The sequence below is a fragment of the Eulemur rufifrons genome, chromosome 24, assembly GCF_041146395.1.
Source record: "Eulemur rufifrons isolate Redbay chromosome 24, OSU_ERuf_1, whole genome shotgun sequence".
NCBI lineage: Eukaryota > Metazoa > Chordata > Mammalia > Primates > Lemuridae > Eulemur > Eulemur rufifrons.
In genome coordinates, this window is record NC_091006.1 from 24,143,333 (window position 1) to 24,166,181 (window position 22,849).

Sequence of the window (22,849 nt, forward strand, 5' to 3'; positions counted from 1 at the left end):
AAAGGTTTGGTGGGGAAAGAAGAGGCACCAGATAATATGGTGGCAGGGAAATCTGCATACTGCAGGAAGGCCAGGTTCCAGTGTGAGCAAGAGGATGAGGAGGATGCTTGCAGAAGAGATTGAGGACAGATTGCCGAAAACCTGCTGTGACTTTCAGAGAACACCCCAGCAGCGTTTAGGGAGTTGATGAAAGGAGTGAGAAGGACTCATATTAAAGGATGAGACAACTATGAGATGGGAGTTTAGGGGTCCTAAAGTGAGTGACGAGGACAGCGAAAAAAAGGCAGGATGGGACAGGCCCCGATGGCACAAGGCAATTTGGGGTGGGGGATCTGTGAGAGTAGGAGGTTGGGAGGAAGGAAGGTGGGATACAGGAACCCAAGGAGGAAATATCCAGGTAATCTCAGTCAAACCCTTACCAGAACTATGGGGGAAAGAATGATTTCTTTTGCAATTATTAATGCTCATATATACCCTATGCGTTTAATAGTTTTGTTTTATTTTATTCTTTTAAATTAATGATATCGCCTATACAAAGTAGTCCCGTATTTAAAAATAAATATCCAGGCAGTACTGTATAAATTCCATTCAATGTGCCATTAAAACTTGACCTTTTTCCATAGAGCAATATGCAGATCGGCCACTAGATGGCGACACTACCCTGGAAATCCGAGCTTCGGCCAGGACAGAAAATTTGCCTGGTGAGTTAATTCTGAGAGCACAATTAGCATATCTGTTTTTAAAGTAATTATTTTTTTAAGTAACCAATATAGGCTTAAAGTAATAATTGCTTCCAATGTTCAGATTTGCCCAGTCATACATTTAGTGACTCGTATTAAAGGATGAGACAACTATGAGATGGGAGTTTAGGGGTCCTAAAGTGAGTGACGGGGACAGGGAAAAAAAGGCAGGATGGGATAGGCCCCGATGGCACAAGGCAATTTGTGGTGGGGGATCTGTGAGAGTAGGAGGCTGGGAGGAAGGAAGGTGGGATACAGGAACCCAAGGAGGAAATATCCAGGTAATCTCAGTCAAACCCTTACCAGAACTATGGGGGAAAGAATGATTTCTTTTGCAATTATTAATGCTCATATATACCCTATGCGTTTAATAGTTTTGTTTTATTTTATTCTTTTAAATTAATGATATCGCCTATACAATGTAGTCCCGTATTTAAAAATAAATATCAAGGCAGTACTGTATAAATTCCATTCAATGTGCCATTAAAACTTGACCTTTTTCCATAGAGCAATATCCAGATCGGCCACTAGATGGCGACACTACTCTGGAAATCCGAGCTCCGGCCAGGAAAGAAAATTTGCCTGGTGAGTTAATTCTGAGAGCACAATTAGCATATCTATTTTTAAAATAATTATTTTTTTAAGTAACCAATATAGGCTTAAAGTAATAATTGCTTCCAATGTTCAGATTTGCCCAGTCATACTTTTAGTTACTCGTATTAAAGGATGAGACAACTATGAGATGAGAGTTTAAGGGTCCTAAAGTGAGTGACGGGGACAGGGAAAAAAAGGCAGCATGGGATAGGCCCCGATGGCACAAGGCAATTTGTGGTGGGGGATCTGTGAGAGTAGGAGGTTGGGAGGAAGGAAGGTGGGATACAGGAACCCAAGGAGGAAATATCCAGGTAATCTCAGTCAAACCCTTACCAGAACTATGGGGGAAAGAATGATTTCTTTTGCAATTATTAATGCTCATATATACCCTATGTGTTTAATAGTTTTGTTTTATTTTATTCTTTTAAATTAATGATATCGCCTATACAAAGTAGTCCCGTATTTAAAAATAAATATCCAGGCAGTACTGTATAAATTCCATTCAATGTGCCATTAAAACTTGACCTTTTTCCATAGAGCAATATGCAGATCGGCCACCAGATGGCGACACTACTCTGGAAATCCGAGCTTCGGCCAGGAAAGAAAATTTGCCTGGTGAGTTAATTCTGAGAGCACAATTAGCATATCTGGTTTTTTTTTTGGTTTTTTTTTTTTTTTTTTTTTTTTTTTGTTGAGACAGAGTCTCACTTTGTTGCCCAGGCTAGAGTGAGTGCCGTGGCGTCAGCTTAGCTCACAGCAACCTCAGACTCCTCGGCTTAAGCGATCCTACTGCCTCAGCCTCCCGAGTAGCTGGGACTACAGGCATGCGCCACTATGCCCGGCTAATTTTTTTCTATATAGATTTTTAGTTGTCCATATAATGTCGTTCTATTTTTTTAGTAGAGACGGGGTCTCGCTCAGGCTGGTCTCGAACTCCTGACCTTGAGCAATCCACCCGCCTCGGCCTCCCAGAGTGCTAGGATTACAGGCGTGAGCCACCGCGCCCGGCCTTAAAATAATTATTTTTTTAAGTAACCAATATAGGCTTAAAGTAATAATTGCTTCCAATGTTCAGACTTGCCCAGTCATACTTTTAGTGACTCGTATTAAAGGATGAGACAACTATGAGATGGGAGTTTAAGGGTCCTAAAGTGAGTGACGGGGACAGGGAAAAAAAGGCAGGATGGGATAGGCCCCGATGGCACAAGGCAATTTGTGGTGGGGGATCTGTGAGAGTAGGAGGTTGGGAGGAAGGAAGGTGGGATACAGGAACCCAAGGAGGAAATATCCAGGTAATCTCAGTCAAACCCTTACCAGAACTATGGGGGAAAGAATGATTTCTTTTGCAATTATTAATGCTCATATATACCCTATGTGTTTAATAGTTTTGTTTTATTTTATTCTTTTAAATTAATGACATCGCTTATACAAAGTAGTCCCATATTTAAAAATAAATATCCAGGCAGTACTGTATACATTCCATTCAATGTGCCATTAAAACTTGACCTTTTTCCATAGAGCAATATGCAGATCGGCCACCAGATGGCGACACTACTCTGGAAATCCGAGCTTCGGCCAGGAAAGAAAATTTGCCTGGTGAGGTAATTCTGAGAGCACAATTAGCATATCTGTTTTTAAAATAATTATTTTTTTAAGTAACCAATATAGGCTTAAAGTAATAATTGCTTCCAATGTTCAGATTTGCCGAGTCATACATTTAGTGACTCGTATTAAAGGATGAGACAACTATGAGATGGGAGTTTAGGGGTCCTAAAGTGAGTGATGGGGACAGGGAAAAAAAGGCAGGATGGGATAGGCCCCGATGGCACAAGGCAATTTGTGGTGGGGGATCTGTGAGAGTAGGAGGTTGGGAGGAAGGAAGGTGGGATACAGGAACACAAGGAGGAAATATCCAGGTAATCTCAGTCAAACCCTTACCAGAACTATGGGGGAAAGAATGATTTCTTTTGCAATTATTAATGCTCATATATACCCTATGCGTTTAATAGTTTTGTTTTATTTTATTCTTTTAAATTAATGATATCGCCTATACAAAGTAGTCCCGTATTTAAAAATAAATATCCAGGCAGTACTGTATACATTCCATTCAATGTGCCATTAAAACTTGACCTTTTTCCATAGAGCAATATGCAAATCGGCCACTAGATGGCGGCACTACTCTGGAATTCGAGCTTCGGCCAGGAAAGAAAATTTGCCTGGTGAGTTAATTCTGAGAGCACAATTAGCATATCTGTTTTTAAAATAATTATTTTTTTAAGTAACCAATATAGGCTTAAAGTAATAATTGCTTCCAATGTTCAGATTTGCCCAGTCATACTTTTAGTAATTTGTTCAGGATTTTTTTTCCTCCAAATTGGTATCAGACTCAGTGCCAAATGATTTTCAGCACCAACTTTTACTGGTTAAAAAACATAAACTATTTGTCTCCACTCTCGTATTCCTCTCATTCATCAAAATTCCATTAACATTAGGGATAACACTTCAGCAATTTCGTTTGTTAGTACCTTTTTTTTTTTTTTTTTTTTTTGAGACAGAGTCTCACTCTGTTGCCCGGGCTAGAGTGAGTGCCGTGGCGTCAGCCTAGCTCACAGCAACCTCAAACTCCTGGGCTCAAGTGATCCTCCTGTCTCAGCCTCCCGAGTAGCTGGGACTACAGGCATGCACCACCATGCCCGGCTAATTTTTTCTATATATATTTTTAGCTGTCCATATAATTTCTTTCTATTTTTAGTAGAGATGGGGTCTCGCTCTTGCTCAGGCTGGTCTCGAACTCCTGAGCTCAAACGATCCGCCCACCTCGGCCTCCCAGAGTGCTAGGATTACAGGCGTGAGCCACCGCGCTGGGCCCGTTTGTTAGTACCTTGAGATGAACTAATAGTCTGTCTTCATTTTACAGAGAGACAAACTCACGAACAGCAGTTTCGTCTCTTACAGTCCTCTTACTAATGTTATTTTTATTAATGTTCATTCGGTTTACATTCATTGCCATGGCATATCAATCTTCCCTCAATTTTCTTAGCAGGAACAGATGATATTATCAAACTGTATTTTCAGTGACAAAAATTACCAATGCATAGGGTATAGTGTTTTAACCTAGGAAATTTATAGGAAGTGGTCAATCAAGTTTCAGAATATTTGGATTTGATACAGATGCATCACTTATTAAATAGAAGGCCTATTGACAAGATTACCCAGGTTCCTTGAGAGTTTTCTCATTAAGGACTCATGCATTCTACACACAGGAAATCTGGTAGTTTCCATTTTAAGATAACTAAATGGCATCTTGGTCAGAGAGATTTATCTCATGAGTCTGATAAATATGAAACAATTCCCTAGAGCTGGGCTCTGATGGACAGTACTGATAAATCTGAGCTGCTGATTTTGCTATTTTTGAGAACTAGGTTCTGTTGAGAGAAGTGTATCAAGGAATGGTGTAATTTAAAAAAGGCCTTGGTTGATTCTTAAGGCAGTGAAATTACTCTGTATGATACTATAATGGTGGATACATGCCTTTATAAATTTGTCCAAACCCATAGACTGTACAACACCAAGAGCGAACCTTAATGTGAATTATGGACTCTAGGGCATAATGATGTGTCAGTATAGGTTCATCAGTTGTAACAAATGTACCACTCAGGTGGGGGATGTTGATAAGGGGATGAGGCTAAGCATGTGAAAGGGCAGGGGACATGTATGGGAAATCTTTGTACCTTCTGCTTAATTTTGCTATGAGCCTAAAACTGCTCTACAAAATAAACTCTATTAAAATAATAAATAAATTAAAAATTACACAAATAAGTAAAAGATGGCAAAAAAGACCTCTGTTAGCTTGCCAGTTGAGCTAACTCAAAATGTTATTGTAAATGAAAAGAAAATAGTACTATGATAATAAGAACCAAATACTATGTAGAAATAAGCAGGAGTTTTTCTTCCTGTTCCGTGTTGTAAGAATCAAACAATAAATCTATGAGTGCTTATGGAGAACCTGGAATGTATGGGAAATTGGTATGAAACATAAAATAAACCCTACACAGTGGGGGCTTATGATCTACTTGGGGAAACAAGTATGGCACAAATAGAATAATATATAACAGTTATGATGTGGTATGTGCAATTTGATCTCAGAAATTAATATATTTGCCTTATATTGCATTATGAGTAAAATTACAAAATGAAATTAAAGGATCTAACAGAGGGCATGAATAAATGAAAAGATATACCATGCTGATAAACAATTAACAGGATAAAGAGACTAAATCTTTCCAAACTATTCTGTGAGATAAATAGAATTTCAATCAAAATCTCCAAATATCTTCTTGGGAATTAAAATGGTAATCTGATCCTCAAAAACATATGGCAGAATAGAAGGTTAAGAATTAATGATATAAATTTGAAGAAAAATAAGATTGAGAAACAGATGCTCTCAGAAACCATGACTTGGTATCTAAAGCAGGGGTTGGCAAACCACAACCGATATGCCAAATCCGGCTCACCCCTTGCTTTAACAAGTAAATACTTATTGGAAAACAGTCATGCCCATCTTTCTTTCTTTCTTTCTTTCTTTCTTTCTTTCTTTCTTTCTTTCTTTCTTTCTTTTTCTTTCTTTCTTCTTTTTTCCTTATTGTTTATGGCTGCTTTTGTGCTGCAACAGCAAAATTGAGTAGTTGCAATGGAGATCATATGGCCTGCAAAGCCTGAAACATTTACTAGCTGGCTCTTTGCATAAAATGTTTGCTGACTCCTGATCTACATTAATTGAGATTATTCAGTCGGGCACGGTGGCTCACGCCTGTAATCCTAGCACTCTGGAAGGCCGAGGCGGGAGGATCTCTCCAGGTCAGGAGTTTGAGACCAGCCTGAGCAAGAACGAGACCCCGTCTCTACTAAAAAAGGAAAGAAATTAGCTGGACAACTAAAAATATATATAGAAAAAATTAGCCGGGCATGGTGGCACATGCCTGTAGTCCCAGCTACTCGGGAGGCTGAGGCAGGAGGATTGCTTGAGCCCAGGAGTTTGAGGTTGCTGTGAGCTAGGCTGATGCCACAGCACTCTAGCCAGGGCAAAAGAGCGAGACTCTGTCTCAGGAAAAAAAAAAAAAAAAGAGATTATTCAGTATTGACAGAAGGAAATATAAATAGACTGATGGAATAGAATAGATTGCTAAGAATCGTGGAGGCTCCTTTGTATATAACATTGGAGATATCACACATCAGTGGAGAAAAGACGAACTCTGCAATAAAAATATCTGGGAAAAACAGACTATTAATAAGAAAAAATGATAAAAAAATTTAAGAAACTATAAAATTATTGATTCATACTGTCACAAAAATTAATTTTTGACGTTTTTGAGGACCTGAATATAAAAAGTAAAACTTTAAAATTTAGATGAAAATACTTTGAAGAAATCAAGATGAGAAAGATTTCTTACGATTGTGTAGTACATAGCATAAAATATAAAGGAAAAGTATGATCAATTAGATCATTAGAAATTTAAAAATACCCATGCGGATGAAAAGATCCCATTACGTAACGAATTGTCAAGCTGCATCCTGGGAATGGGTGATTAATTAATAGGTGAACATAACTGATTAATATCCAGTATAATGATGTGTTAATATCCAGAATATATGGGGAACTCATATATATCCATAAGAAAAAAAGATTAACAACCTAATAGAAAAAAAGAAAAGCTAAATTTATGAACAGAATTCTCAGAAGAAGAAACCCAAATTCCCTCAGAATATGTGAAATGATGATCATTCTCATAAATAATTAAGGAAATGCAAATGTAAACCACAATTTAATAGAATTGTATTTGTATCAGAATCGTGGCAATATTAGTTACATTCAAATTGATTCCCTGTGAAAAGACATTTGTCAAAAACTTCTACTTGTTTGTAGCTAGGTTGTAGCCAGTTTCAGTTGAGGAAGAACGAGTCAGTGTAATGGAATTGTCAAATACAGAGTTGGGAGATTATCCCTGTTTACCGCAAAGCTATTTCTTGGGTGTACCTCTTAGGCAACTGATTCAAACTGGGCTATTATTTTTTTCTAAATAACCAAGTCAAGGACATTTGTCATTCTCTGGATGACTCTTATCTTGAAACCATAGAAATGTGACTGTCATGAACACTAGTCAGACAAGTTTCATCTTAATTTGTTCTTTACATCTTACCCAGCCTATAAAAAACAACCAGCCAACACTGGACATAGCACATAAGTCAAAAGCTATTCCAGAAGGTTCTTATTTCTATCATCACTACCATCATCATCTTCATCGTCACCACCACCACCATTATCTCTGACACAGCCACAGCAATCAGAACATTATGCACAGGTAAATAGGATTTTATTTGGGAGATTGTCTGTAAAACTTCACAAGTTGCTATAGAGTATCTACTAGTTTCTTGTTAATTGATTTCTTTCTATAATTCGGTTTTTATTTCTGGACGTTGTCAAGACACATGCTATTGTCTGAGGTCTAAAGGTCTTTTGAAGTCTCTGGGAAAGTTTCAGGGTTAAAAATAAGAATCAGAATTCAGCAAAATTTTGCTTACTGGGAAAGAAAAAGAATATAAGTATATAATTGACCTAAAATGTTAAGGAAACGGGGCATAGCATTCCTTTTATAACCACCCATAAGAACGCTACCATTTTTGTTCTCTAGTAATGTAATTGAAATCAAATTTTCTAGTGTTAAAAGTTTTTCTTAGAAATGATTAAAAAATCTGAATGCATCCAACCCATGGAGAAGTGGGAAAAAAAAAATCTGAATGCCATTCTAGATTTTTGGAATAAGGTACTTTACAATATAGACCCTAAATTAGCAGTTGACAAACTGCAGGTGTTCCTCAAAACTTCCTGCATTTTCACATGGGTTCCCTTCTGTAGACTCTTCTTTTCAAAGCTCCAGAAGACAGTAGAGATGGAGGGCATTCAACCCATTTGATCATTATGTTTTCCTACTCCTCAGGCCCATTTCTCTAGAGAAAAGTGTGATTTAAAACTCTATGGAAATAAAAAAGGTTTATTTTTATGAAATTCAGAGAATTTTTTTAAATGTAAAGTAGCCTTGGAAAAAATACAGAAAATTTTATACTAAATTTGATCTAACACTTTTCATTATGTAACAGAATTCAGGTGCATCTAATTCAAATGGTTTGTAAATGAAGTTCTAATAAATGAAAACTACATTTTTTTTTAATGCTTTGCTGTTTAACTGCTAGAGCAATGCCAGAATGTGGTTATAAGGAAATCTAACCTAAGAAATAATACCTAGCATGGACTGTGAGGAGAGAATTATAGTGAGACTGATATTTTAAAATTGTGAATAATGTAATTAGCATCATTTTTTATTAACATCATTATTGTAAGTTGATTAAGACAAAGGGTTGATTATGTCACAATAGCAAAGAGGTCTTAAAGTATGATTCAGTCTAAAAATGAGGCAATTATAATTTAGATAATTATATGGAGTTGGTTAAATTAATTGAAGATTAATTTTTAACTTATTCTCTTTGCTAAAATGAGGGATTCATCCTGGAACACAAATTTCTCCATTTGAAAAAAACTGTGGACAAAAATTAATTTGGCAAATGAAAGTAAATTGTTTCATGAATGGATCTTTTTAAAAATACTTAGAATATTATTTTAACAAGTTCAGATATTATTCAGAAATAATAATTCCATCAATTCCTAGAGTCTGTATATCACATTTACTAGAGGAAGGGTTGAATTAATCGTAAATTACTATAATCTTTTAAATATAAAAGAATCTCTGCAGTTGTTTTTGCCATAAAGCCATGTGAGGGGAGAAAAGTCTTATCAGAGCTATGGTAAACAATGTGCATATTGTAGAAACTTCCAGAGCATCCAAAGGGAATTTTCAGAGAAAAGCCTCTTATAAGCTGTAAAGTAGTGATTATTTGTATAGAAATCATCTTACCACTTAGAATCATTATTTAGGCTACATAATGTTTGAGTCCTTCAGACTAATATGCATATCTCAAAAAGACTAAGCTAACAGACTAAGTTATAACTGGCTAATCTAAAACAAATTTGAGACCTCACAGTGCTCTTTTTATAGTCATTAGAAGACACATGTTATCAAATATTAATAGATTTGTAAATATTGTGTAAAAAACATTATGCCTGCATAGCCTTTGTTTTCCTCTGAGGCTGAGATTAAACAACAGCATTCAGGTATGGAACTTGTCTGAAATAAGGAGTTTCTTTGAAGAGCTTTGATAAATAATGTTGGTTCTGGGAAACGCCGATTAGCAAGTCACCAAAAGAGACAAAGTGGTAGGATTAAGAAGGGAGAGCAGAGTAAAGAGGAAATAAAACTGGGTGGAGTTGCACAGCTGTGGGATAAGGTCATATTTGGAAAAAAAAAAGAACAACTTATGTAGCTAAAAGTCCATTGGTCCTGGAAGGGATGAGAATAAAAATATTTTCATATTTATAGGGAATATCTAATTCACCAAACATATCCCCTGGTTATAAACTCTTCTGTTTGGCAAGGTTTACTTGGGATGATGCAGAATACAGAGATCGAAGAAACAGCTGACACTCTTGTGAAATTTGAAATGAGAAATTTTCATGTTACAGTCCTTTCTCCAATGGGCAATCACATGGTAGTATGTCTTTTAAGATACAAAAAATAACTGGCGTCCCAGCCTTATATAGATTAGGTTTAGTGTGGCCATAAAACCTGACTGTGACCCTAAACCGTTCTGTGTGTGTGACGCCAAGCCACCATATTTTCTGATTCTCTTTTATATAATTGATGGGTTTTGACAATAAAACAACTAATGTAGCTATTAATTTATAATACATAAATAATCCACATTTGTTGTAGAAAAATTAGAAAATATAGTTAAGGAAAAAGTAAAGAAAAAAAATCCATGCATAATCTCATAACACTGGGATTACTGCAGTTGACACCATGGTGTTTCCTTCCAAATTTATTAGACCTATAATTAAAAGCTGTTATATTATATATTTAATTGTGTCTATAAATCTTTTATATGTCCATGTTTATGATATGGCTATGGTTTACAAATAAACCTAATGTTTTGGAACCTGCTTTAGATTAAAAAAACAAAAAAACCCAAAAACCCAAGTCAATTTCTCCTCAGCAACATGAGGACAGAAACCATGTCTATTTTGCTAACTGCTGTATCCCCAGAAGCTAACATGGTGCTCAAATATGATTTAAGTGAATGAGCATTGGAGTCTCTTTGAGGTGTCTGAGGTTTCTATGTTTAAACATAAGGAACTAATACACAAATCATAAATCATGTAGCATGAGTTAAAGGAGAGCCAGGTAGATTTAGAATGTCTGTCATCTGATTTGAGCCATTTTTTCCTCTTTTATAGGTACGGCACATCTTCTGGAAGACAATCTTGGCCACTGTGGAAGATGGTCCTTATTTTTCTTGGAGTGGCAGCAATCTTGGGAGTAACTATTGGTCTCCTTGTTCATTTTCTGGCAGTTGGTCAGTATTGGCTGTTTTCAATTTTCACCCTTACTACTAAATCTCCTTTTAGTTTTAAACACGGATAAGAAATAACATGAATATTAAGTTTCTTCTTGAAAGTTTTCTCATTTATTTATTATTTTAGTTCAACACTATAATTTTCCATTTTTTGACACAAAAGTTTATAACTTTTTTTGAATCAGATGCCTCCTTATAAATTAGATCACCAGCTATGGCGGAATGGGTGAGACTCAAATGCTCAACATTCATTGTTATCAAAGAAGCTTATGTAGTGGGCTTGTGCTGTGTTGTTATATCCTATAGTAAATATATCTTAAACTGTAGAGATCCTTACTCTTCTTGGCTCAGCTCTGCTACTGGTAATTAAGACATGATGAGTAAGCAGCAATGGATAATCCACAAATGACTCTTTTAATAGTAAATGGTCAAACATGGTTGAATGGCTAAATATTGGTACAAACTTGATTTTATTTTTAAAACCTTTATTAACAGTACACTCACAAATCTTGGTTTTCCAATCTATTTTTACCTCTCAGAAAAAGAAGCCTTTAAATTGTGCAATTGTTTAATATTATTAAAAAAATTTGACAATCGTGATTCCATTTTATCCTCAATAATCTTTTGAGCTAGGGAGGGCAGGTTTTACTGTTATCCCTATTTTCACATGCAGTACACTGAGGCTCAGAAAACCCAAGTAACTTGCTTGATATAACAAGGTTTTAAATGGTATAGCTCACTTAAACGCTTACTATTAATATACTTAATATTTTAAGTATATTATTCTACTTTATCATGATTTTTCTGAGTTGTATTTCTCTGAAATATATTAACCTATACAATAATGTAGTGCAGAGAAGTTTTGGCTGATTCAGTGATAATTCCACATTTTCTTTCAACATGGCTTCTCCTTTGTTTCTCCTCAACATTCTTGGGACTTGTCTTTCAGAAGGGTAGTTGTTGCTTGCAGTCTCTTGCCTGCCATATCTATCCATGAAATCTTCATTGTATGGATCTTTCTGTCCTCTCTTTAACTCTACTCATTAAAAAATAACATTCTTCACACAACGTCCTTAAGGACGATCCTCTAAGTCATCAAAATCAACCCCCCTGTGAGTAAATTCTATCAATATGTTAGTGGAGCCCAGCAGTTTAATTATTAATAGTTACCCTTCCAAAATACACTTTGTATCTTAACAGGTCCCTTTTCCTCAGGAAACAATGCCTCAGTGGAAAGGCATGATGTGAGGGGGAACCACGGTACCCTGGCTTGAGCAGCAAGTGCGCGGACCAGAATTCACCCTTGAATGTCCTTACATGGTCAACCACATAATATTTCAGATACAAGGCTAGAGCTGGTTGTATTACTTGAAGTTAAATAAGTTGAACTGGGGAAGAAAAATAGACATTCAAACTCTGTTGTAAAGGTTGTTTGAAGTTTGCAAGATGGGTTTGCTCTAGGATTCTAGCTTAGGAACCAGCACAATCTTTGTCAACACTGAGAACAACTTAAGTTGGATGACAAATACTGTAGTCCCTCATTTAAGTGGTATGAAATTAGTTTCCCTTAAAGCTCTTGTTCCTCAAGCCATTTTTTCATTCTTGAGTTTCCACCTCCTGAATTAACTCAGAGATCAATATTTCATAAGAATCATTATTCTAGAAATTACTTTGGTTCAGCTCTTTCTTAACTGTTTACTTAACTCTATTTCTAAAAGTTTATATACACATGTATAAGCAATTCCAAAATCCTTCAGATGGTTTATGTGATAGTTCTGAGTCCTGGCATCCCCTCAGCATCACCTGTGCAGCTCTTTTAAAGAAGTGTTCATTCTGGGCCCTACCCATGGGTTACCTGATTCAATAGGACTGGGGCCCATGTATGCCTTTTGGAAGCTTTGTGGTGATTGTGCTGTATAGATAGGGTTGTAATCTACTTGTCTGTGACAGTGTTTTAGAGAGGTAATAACATATGTGTCTATCTTAAGATAAAAGACTTTATCATAAACTTTGGGATCCAAGGCAGGCTACCAGGTAAGACTGTTGCTATGTCTGTAAAACTGAAAATCACTGGCCACATTATAGGGTATAGAATATATTCCCATCAATTTATTGAAATAATTGTAGTAGCTGAAGCTGTCATAACCAAATGCCACAGACTGGTTGGCTTAACCAACAGACATTTATTTTCTTACAGTTCTGGAGACTAGAAATCTAAGACCAAAGTGCTAGTGGGGTTTAGTTTCTGGGGAGGCCTCTCCTCCTGGTTTGCAAATGGCTACCTTTTCAGTATGTGTCATATGGCCTGTCCTCTGTGTCTGTGTGTGTGTTATTCGGTGGGGTAGAGTGAGAGAGATAAAAAGAGAGAGAGATCTGGTACTCTTAGAAGGCACCAGTCCTATTGGATTAGGGCCTCATCCTTATGATCTCATTTAACTTTAATTCCCTTTTTAAAGGTCCCATCTCCAAATACTGTCACATTGGTGTTTCGAGTTTCAACATATGAATTTGGGGGGGGAGGGGACAAAATTCAGCTGCAACAATAATCAAGGGAAAATTAATTTTAAAATATCACCTTGAACCAATATGGTTTTCCAGTAAAATTATAACTAAAGTCATAAATCTAAAAATCATGGTTTCTCTAAGCTGGGCGTGATATATACCCAGGTTCAGCATTTTGCATGTAACACAAAGTTAGTAGATTTTAGCTATTTACACTAGCTCATTTGGTGCCATGTTTCACAGATTAAAATCGTAAAACACTAGGAAGAAGAGGGTCTTGGAGTTTATCTATTGTAATTTAGACTTTGTGATTAATAAAGAAAATCCTGAGGGCTAAAGTGATATGCCAAGACGGGGCAGCCAATCTGTGGCAGGGCTGAAACTAGCTCCTGTAACTTCGTGTGCATTATTCTTTTCCGATGACCTCAGGTAACTTCTTAGAACCTGGCATTTGACTTTCATATGCACTGGTTACCATAAGGAAAAATATAGGAATCTATAGAAATATAGGAAATGAGTTTTTATTTTAGACTAAAATTATTTCTGACTTATAGGACAATGAATTATTTCAGCACAGGAAATCATACTTTTCAGGCTCTTCGAAACTATGTGATGTATTTTTAAGGTGGATCAAAAACATAATTGCTCTCAAAATATAGGAATGGCTAATTACTTAACCAAAGCAGGGTAACTGTTTTGTATTAGTTCCTATTTTTAGAAGTACAGTTATAACCTGGAGGAATGACCTCTAGGCTTATCCTATTTTAAATTATGGTGGCCTAAGGTGTCAGGCCAAGCAGTTTATATTTGGGGAGAGGAAAAGAGGGCACTATATGTCCCTGTGCAGCACACCAGCCACCATCCGCCACATGCTCTAGGGAGGTGGAAGGGCAACACAGAGTCCTCGGGAATGACATCCAGGCATGGGAAGCAGGCCGAGAGGCAACGGACATACGAAAGGTGCAAGAGAGTGTAAGTAAATTCATCCAGAAAGTGAAGGGTGATGATGGTAATGTTTCCTGTGTCAGAGCTGCTTAGAAAGATCAATTGCGTAATCACTAGGCTAAGAGTTTAGATTATACATGAGAAATAGGTTTCATCTTAAGTGCATACTCAGGTGGATTGTTAGTGACTGCTGACATTGCTGTTTTGAGGAAGATGCTAAGGGTATATCTGGACTTAGCAGGACAGTGATATCTATTATCACATGAAGGAAAGAAGACAGGTCATTCAATGGAAGCTGGGCAGTTGCCATTTGTAAAATGAATGGATATCCATTTTCCTCCATTCTCTTCCCCTTCCCTTCTTCCCCCCTTAGGTTATTTCTAACACTGGCTTGAATATTAGTTTTGAAATGGAGATATAAATGGACTTGAACCCACTTCTTGTTTTAAAATTCTTTGAGTATTTCTTTATTTTACAGGAAAGATTTACTATTATCAAGGTGATTTTCATATTTCTGGAGTCATATACAATGAAAGTTGTACAAACGCAGCTTCACAAAACAGCACAGATCTAAGCAAAGATATTGAGACTAAGGTAAATCAAAGATTTCTTTTATTAATTTTATTATAAATTTGATTGAAATATACATATAATGGTGGCTCTTTTTTTTTCTCTTGACAGATGTCATATACATTTCAAAATTCTAGTATATATAAAGAATATGTCAACTCTGAGGTCATCAAACTTTTGTAAGTACAAATTCATTCAAGATCTTTGGAAGGAGAATAGGTAATGTATCACACAGCCCTGATTTTAGATAACAATAATATAAAACAAACATAAAGACAGAGGTAGAAAGAAAGAAGAAAGAAAGAAAGAAAGGAAGGAAGAAAAGACAGAAAGAAAGAGAAAGAAAGGAAAAGAAAAGAAAAGGAAAGGAAGAAAGAACAAGCTCTCCATAATATATAGTGTCACTGTATTTAGCAAATTTCGGTTCAGGGCAAGAACTATTATATGCAAACCTGTAGTCTCCTCTATACCTGCAGGGGAATTATAAGGTTGTTGGTGTTCTGTGCTAACTGAGTCCTATGATGCAAGAGAATTGTAACTCTATGGAAAAGAAGTAATCCAACCTGATTGTTTTTCTACCCATATACTAGGCACCTCTTCTCCCATTCATACCTATCTGGCCATGCCTTCCCTAAAACAATCCTCTTTTGGCTTCTTTAGTTATTAGAATTCCTGTAAGAGCTGTGAAACAAAGTTAATATTTTAAGATTTGATTTGTCCAAATATGCCTTTGAAGGGTGCCCGAGGGCAGTGGTAGTAGGAATGGGTGCAGGAGGAAGGTATGGTATATGGGGGAAGAGGGATAAAGGTAGAGTGCACTTGTAATTTGGTTACTGCCGGCATCTATTCTGGAGAATTCTGAACTCACAAAACAAAATAAACAAAAAATCCAGCTGACCAACCAACCAATCTACTCACTTAGAGACCTTCAAAGACCCTTCAACTGATCATAATTATTTGAGTATAGAATTGTGGATTCATTTTTTTTACAAATTGTGATTAATATGGCTTTTGGTTTGAAAGCCTTACAAAATGAATTAATCTCTTTTTCTGATTAGTAAAAAGAATGTACTAAACATATAATCAAGATGCTCTTCCTGCCCTAGGGTGCTGTCTCTGAGCTTTCCGACTGTGTGTATCTATTGGGGCAGACTGGTTATGTGTAAGAAACAACAGTAAGAAGCTGAGCGCTGGCTCCCAGTGTATGCTAGAAGTTGTCTTTTGAATCCTTCCCTGCTCTGCCTTTATATTTAACTCTCTCTCTCTAAAATTAAATTATTAAAAAAGTTCTGCATGAAAGCACTGGTTCTTTTTACTGTATCATAATAAAATCTTAGGCCAGTCATTTGTTGGCTGATACTCGGTTTCTCACATGTGTTTAAAATATTCTGATTTCTATAATAGTTTGTGGTCCATATCTTCTTCCATAAACAGCAACTCTGAACTAGTTAGAAGACTTTTAGGGACTCTTGCACTTTGTACACACTGGGACCGTATCTGCATATTTTTTCACGGATACACGTAAAGGAAATATGATAATTAAAATGTGGGCAATTCAATATGTACACAAAATATCTAAAACATCAAGAAGCAGCACAATAAAACATCTCCATTTTTTCTAGGCCTTATGCCAACGGTTCCAGTGTACAGTTACAGCTGACATTCAAGTTTCCTCCAGCAAAGAGAGATCACATGAGGACTAAAATCAAGGATCTCTTACATAAGATGTTGGAAGAGAACATGGCATCCTGGAATGCAGTTCCTGATTCCATTAAACTTACAGGTATGTGACTTATTTCCGTTATTTTCTATCACTTAGGTTTCTGGTTACTATTAGAAAAAAGAACTAAAGAAATGAATAAGAACATAAATGCTAACTTTCCTAGTCCAATGACACCCAACATTTAACTATTCAGACCTCAGACCAGTTCATGCATTGACTATCAGCCCCTTGAACTTCTATGTGTTATATTTGTATATCCTGAAACTAAGGATATATAAGCTAAGTGTTTCAGGAATTTGCGAAAAAATATGCTTACCAAACTCCATCATTCCTAGCAGCGACTTGGTAATGGAAGCGGCAGTCCCATGGAATCATTGTCCGAAGAGTGCTAGGAATGAGGGTTCAACTGCAGAAATGCATGTGAGTTTGGAAGGGCCGGCCGTTACGCTTGGGAAAGGGGGTGAAGGGTCCTAAGGAAGCAGCTTTTCTTCTTATTCCTTCCCTACTTTTGTCAGGCTCTCATGACAGGGAGCAAATTTAGGGTCTTCACAGTCATTAGTAGGGAGATTGCAGGAGTAAGAACCAAGTTGGGGATGGGAGTTCTCATTGATTCTTGTGGAAGAATTGGAGTTGTCCTACTCTTAAAGAAAAAAGTTGCCTGGAATAATTCCCTAGAAGACAAAGGAAGGAAATGATAGGATTTTGCCCCCATAGAGAAAATGAAGTTTGTAAAGATCTTGAAGGTCCTGAAAAGGTCTCGAAACTCTCACTTGGATTGTTAAAAGGCCTACGAGGTGCTAATTGTGTGGTTCCAGAGCCCAGTGTTGTGGTTCTTCCAGGATGACAGTTTATCCTAGTGTCTTTGAAGGTTTGAAAGGCTGCCAGCTACCAGGGACAGCTTCTTCGCCTCTGAATACAGACTCTGTCACCAATGGGCCACTCACAGGAAGTGCGTGTGAGGTGGAGCTTCTCAGGGAGGCAATGAAATTGCTCTGTTGGTGCTGACTCGGGAAAGGGGGGGTGGGGAAAAAAATATGAAACTATTGTTTTTAACTTGCACTGTTCACTTAATAATTTATCATGAACATTTCCCATATTATTTCATATCATTGTACAAGAAATAATGTATACATTATGAGGACATACTGTATCTAACAAGATATACTGTTAGACTCTTTGATTCTGTAAAATTAAATAAAAATAAAAAAAAAAAAAAAGAAAAAGAAACAAAAAAAAAAAAAAAAAAAGAAACTGCTCTGTTGGTAGTTGCTGGGAGAGAGGGCTGTGCTACATCACTGTCCCTCCACGGCCCAGGGACGTAGCATGTTCTAGTGTTTCTGCCTTCGGTTCCCTCCTCTTCTCTTTCTCTCTAAAGTCTCTTTCCAGTAGGAACGAGATTTAAATTTAAGTTCCTACAATTTCATAATTCAGTCTTAGTAGGGAGATTAAAGAGCAAGATGGGCTGAATGAAATGTAGTTTTAATTGGGATTTTAAAAAATACAGATAATTTTCAGTATTTCAGAATACAGATAATTACCATAGGGAAAGACATCCAAATATTTATAAGAGTGTCAGCTTCGTATTTTACTGAATATTTTACTACAATTATCATAAAATTGAAATCTTTGTTATTTATTTTCCTTTCACTTTTCCTATACTACCTGGTTGAGATGTGGAGAGATGGTCAGAATATAACACATAGAAGTTCAAGGGGCTTATAATCAATAGATGAACTGGTCTGAATAGTTAAATGTTGGGTGTAATTGGGCTAGGAAAGTTGGTGATATTTTATGTATTTTATTTTATTTTATTTTATTTTTTTACTTTCAGAAATCAGCAAGGCTAATTACGAAATGCTTACCAACAACTGTAAGTTAAGAACATTTATTATACATTTGATACATTCACAAGTATTTCATCATTTTTATAAAAAGGATCTTTGAAGCACACCATATGGAAATCCACAGTACTCTTTTAAAATTACTGGACATACTGGATATCTACTTGGAATTTCCTCTTGAAAAACAACACTGGTCTATGAATTTTAACATTTGTAAGGAATTATGCAAAAAGGTGAAATGAGAATTTATTTCAAATAATGAAATACAAGGGAAGACTATCATATCTAAACAAGTTAAAATAAGAGACTGCAGGAAAAAAGGACAACATAGAATAAGAACAAACTATAAAACTAGGCTATATGAAATACATTTATTATATGATAAAATAGGTCATCTTTTTAAAAATTCTTATGTTTACTTTTATTTTTTAGAGATGTGGTCTTACGATGTTGCCCAGGTTAGAGTGCAGTGGCTATTCACAGGTGCAATCATAGCACGTTACAGACCAGAACGCCGAGGCTCAAGCTATCCTCTTTCCTCAGCCTCCCAAGTAGCTGGGACTACAGGAACACACCACTGCATCTAGCTACATCTTTTAAATAAATTCTCTCGAGAGTATCATGTTGGCCACAATATACATCCATGCATTCATGCACTCAATGGATATTTATGGAATATCTCTTGTCCACATGGTGCCTTGTAGCCAGCACTACATGTACTAAGCAAGATGCAAATATTAATGTGGCAATATCTCCACCTTCAAGAATTTTGCAATCTAGCTGCGGAGACAAGAATGATAACAAATAGATACAATAAAAGCCAGTGGTTGAGACTGGAAAAGAGCATAAGAGTCACTCACACCAAGATGGAGTGGGGGGACCAATGTGAGAATACATTGCAAGAAAGAGATAGCTTTGATTGAGGGATGCCGATCACCGGAGGGTTTTAAGTAATATTTTAAGACATATTTCTAATACAGCATAATCAAAGATACCTGCTCTTGTGTACATAAAACCTTTTCCTAGGTTGTGGAAGACGACTGGTCAACAGTATCATAGCTGGCAACAAAATCGTAAATGGAAAAAATGCCCTGGCAGGGGCGTGGCCGTGGCAGGCCAGCATGCAGTGGAAAGGGAGGCACTACTGCGGGGCCTCGCTGGTCAGCAGCAGGTGGCTCCTGTCTGCAGCTCACTGCTTTGCTAAGTAAGTTTGAAAGCGACTAAATGAAGGAGGTTGGGTGCAGGTCTATTCTGGACGGCCTGTAGGGGTTAACCTAAATGTGTGAAGGTTCATCAATGCCATATGAAATTTACAATCATACAGGAAATTTATAATAAACTGCATAATTGCAGGGCAAGCAAAGCATTTAAATTAGGAAAAGGAAGGAAAATTGAATGGAAGTAATTAACATTTCCCAAATAGCTACCTTGGGTGACCTTAAGTGCTTTACTTATTTCATTTAATCACAACAATAATTCTATATGGAAGGTATAATTTAAAATATTTAAAGATGAGGAAACTAAGGCTTAAGAGAGGTGATATAACTTGTCCAAGATCATACAGCTCTTAGAAAAAAGAAATTGAATGTGAACTCCAGTATGTCTGACTCCAGTGCTTACTTGTCTTGCCGTCCAGAGATTTACAATCTAGTTGAAAAAATTTTAACGTCATATATTAGAAGCACAAAGTAGTATAGTATAGTATAGTAAACATCACATGATGAAAATCTATGAAAATTTAAAGAAGAAAGAGAGCATATCCATCAGATGTATAATTTAATCTAGACCCAAAAGATGGAAGATTTGATTGATAGGGGCAGGTGGATGGGACAGAATAATATGTGATGAGTTTCCACACTTCTTCAAATGTGTGGAAAAGGAACAACACAGCCTGCGGGACTTGTTAAAAGTGTAGATCCTTAAGCATCACACTAGGCCTTTTAAATATACATCTCTGGAGGCAGAGCCTGAGTTGATTCTAAGAGAATGAAGTTTAAGCAGCGCTGCTGTTGATCTTGTGGAATCACTGAAGATTTCAGAATGGTCGATGGATAGGAGAGTGTCACGGTTACATGCAGGTCTTCAAACCTTAAAAAAAAAAAATAACATCTGGAATTTTGAAAGAAGGGTGAGAATACTTAAACAGGATGTTAGGTCCTAAACTGAGAAAAAGTCTCAGTGGGGAACTGGAGATACTGGTTAGAAAATCTAAATAAGAAGACAAGATGCGTAGACTAGTTCAACATAATAGGGTGAGTGGGTGAGATCAAACTGCAATACCTTATAGACGGGTGCCCAGAGCCTGCCGCAGGCTCTAGGAATCCAGAGTATATGGCAATAAGGCTAATTCTGGACCCAATCCACTTATGAGACTGAGGGTGGTCATATAATTCCTGCCAAAATCCATTGCTAGGAAACTGGATGGAACTGAATTACCAGGAGAAAATATCAGTGACCCTACTTGAAAGGTTCTTCTGAAAGTCGACAGGTCTAAGAGTTCTTAGCACTGTTTTTATGTGACTGCAACATTTATAACATCTCCAGGTGAAAGATATTTTTAAAAATAGAGTTTAAGCGGTTTATAGTGTTGGCCGGGAACCTCATGCCTTGTAGTTATGAGTAAAGACCACTAGTAACACTGCTGTGACCCAGAAACTGAGTGTGTTTTAATTACGTTGCATCCTCTAGGAAAAATAATTCAGAAGATTGGACTGTCAACTTTGGAACTATATTAAATAAACCGTATATGACACGGAAAGTCCAAAACATTATTTTTCATGAAAATTATAGCAGTCTTGCTTATAACGATATCGCCCTTGTGCAGCTTGCTGAAGAAGTTTCTTTTACGAAGTACGTTCGTAGGATTTGTCTTCCTGAAGCCAAAATGGAGCTTTCAGAAAATGACAGTGTTGTAGTTACAGGATGGGGAACACTTTATATGAATGGTAAGATTTTTTTATAAAAGCATTATAGCTTCATGGGAATAATTATTTAATTGATCAATCAATCATCCTCTCACACGATTAATCAATCCACAAATATACTGAAAAGAAAACTAAGTGGAGGGACAAAAAGCATGGCACCACATTGTTGCCACTTTCTAACCCATCTCTGGGAATAGAAATTGAAAAAATTGGAATTACTTGTTAGGCAGTAAACTGTAACAAATATCTGGAGTAGATTAACTAGCTGGGACTGGCCTAGCTGTTCGTGACTAAAGGAATCTGTTTTATGCATATTCTTGACCCTACAAACAAAGCTAAGATCCCCATAATAGGCAGCATTTATTGCCTTTAGGTCCCCTTCCAGTGATACTCCAAGAAGCCTTTTTAAAGATTATTGACAACAAAAATTGCAACGCCCCGCATGCATTGTCTGGTGCGGTGAATGATGAAATGCTGTGTGCTGGATTTATGTCAGGAGAAGCTGATGCATGTCAGGTATGTCTAGCTACATTACCAAATCATTTTCTCCCAAAGACCCAACCAAACAGAAGTTGTTATCAACATATTTTTGTTGTTGTTGTTGTTAATGATTTTTCACCTAGTAGCTTCTCATTTAAATCCACTAAAAATTGATTCATCCCATTTATGTACCAGACATCAGCCTACATACTAGGGATGCAATGGTTAACATAATTCTGCCCTCAGGAAGTTATCAGGCTGGGAATCCATGCAGGAAATAATACTTAGAAATTTGCAAGATAGTATTGGTCCTATTTTCTGGGCAACCTACAGACCTAGAATGTTGCCTCCCCCTTAACCAGAGATGCAGAAAGAGGCTGAGCGTGTCCTGCTGTGACTCATTCCTCAGAGGCTTCCTCAGGGACACTTAAGCTCGGTGCAGTGTCCTCAGCTGCCAAATCACCTTCTCCATATTCAAGGCTGGACTCTTTATAAAGGCAAATGCTCATCTTCCCAATCCAACATTGGCAGCTGTAGGCAATGTATTTCAGACCGTAACTGCCCTGGGCTTTGAAAAAACCCAAGAGTGTTAGAGTTCTAAGTCAAAAGATGGCAGATTGATTTCAGCGCCCAGGAGGTATTGATAACTCCAGAGGAGAGGTAAAAGGAAATTCTTTGACAAGAAACATGTTTTTTCCTTCGACTTTTAGAATGATTCTGGTGGACCACTGGCTTATCCTGATTCCAGAAATATCTGGCACCTTGTTGGAATAGTAAGCTGGGGTGACGGATGCGGTAAAAAGAATAAGCCAGGTGTCTATACGCGAGTGACTTCTTACCGCGATTGGATTACTTCCAAGACTGGACTCTGAAAGCAAAGTAATTATAGGATAAAACGTAAAGACAATTGAGGGGTATTCTTATCTGTTGATTCAGGATCTTTTTCTTTTGATTGTTGGTAAACAAACTATTTTCTTACATACAAAAACATAAATGTCTTTATCCATA

The 22,849-nt window shown here is 36.8% G+C and overlaps 1 protein-coding gene across 1 annotated transcript; it reads left to right on the plus strand.

Annotated features, from left to right (window-relative positions):
• Nucleotides 1–303: 303 nt before the first annotated feature.
• On the plus strand, nucleotides 304–22,713 carry LOC138374277 (transmembrane protease serine 11B-like). The gene is made up of 15 exons (XM_069456986.1): nucleotides 304–313; nucleotides 624–701; nucleotides 1,248–1,325; nucleotides 1,872–1,949; nucleotides 2,853–2,935; nucleotides 3,501–3,553; nucleotides 10,738–10,856; nucleotides 14,782–14,897; nucleotides 14,985–15,052; nucleotides 16,496–16,656; nucleotides 18,428–18,466; nucleotides 19,464–19,641; nucleotides 21,126–21,382; nucleotides 21,735–21,877; nucleotides 22,552–22,713. Exons 1-15 carry the CDS (start codon nucleotides 304–306, stop codon nucleotides 22,711–22,713), a joined length of 1,623 nt encoding a protein of 540 aa, XP_069313087.1.
• The last annotated feature ends 136 nt before the right edge of the window (nucleotides 22,714–22,849 follow it).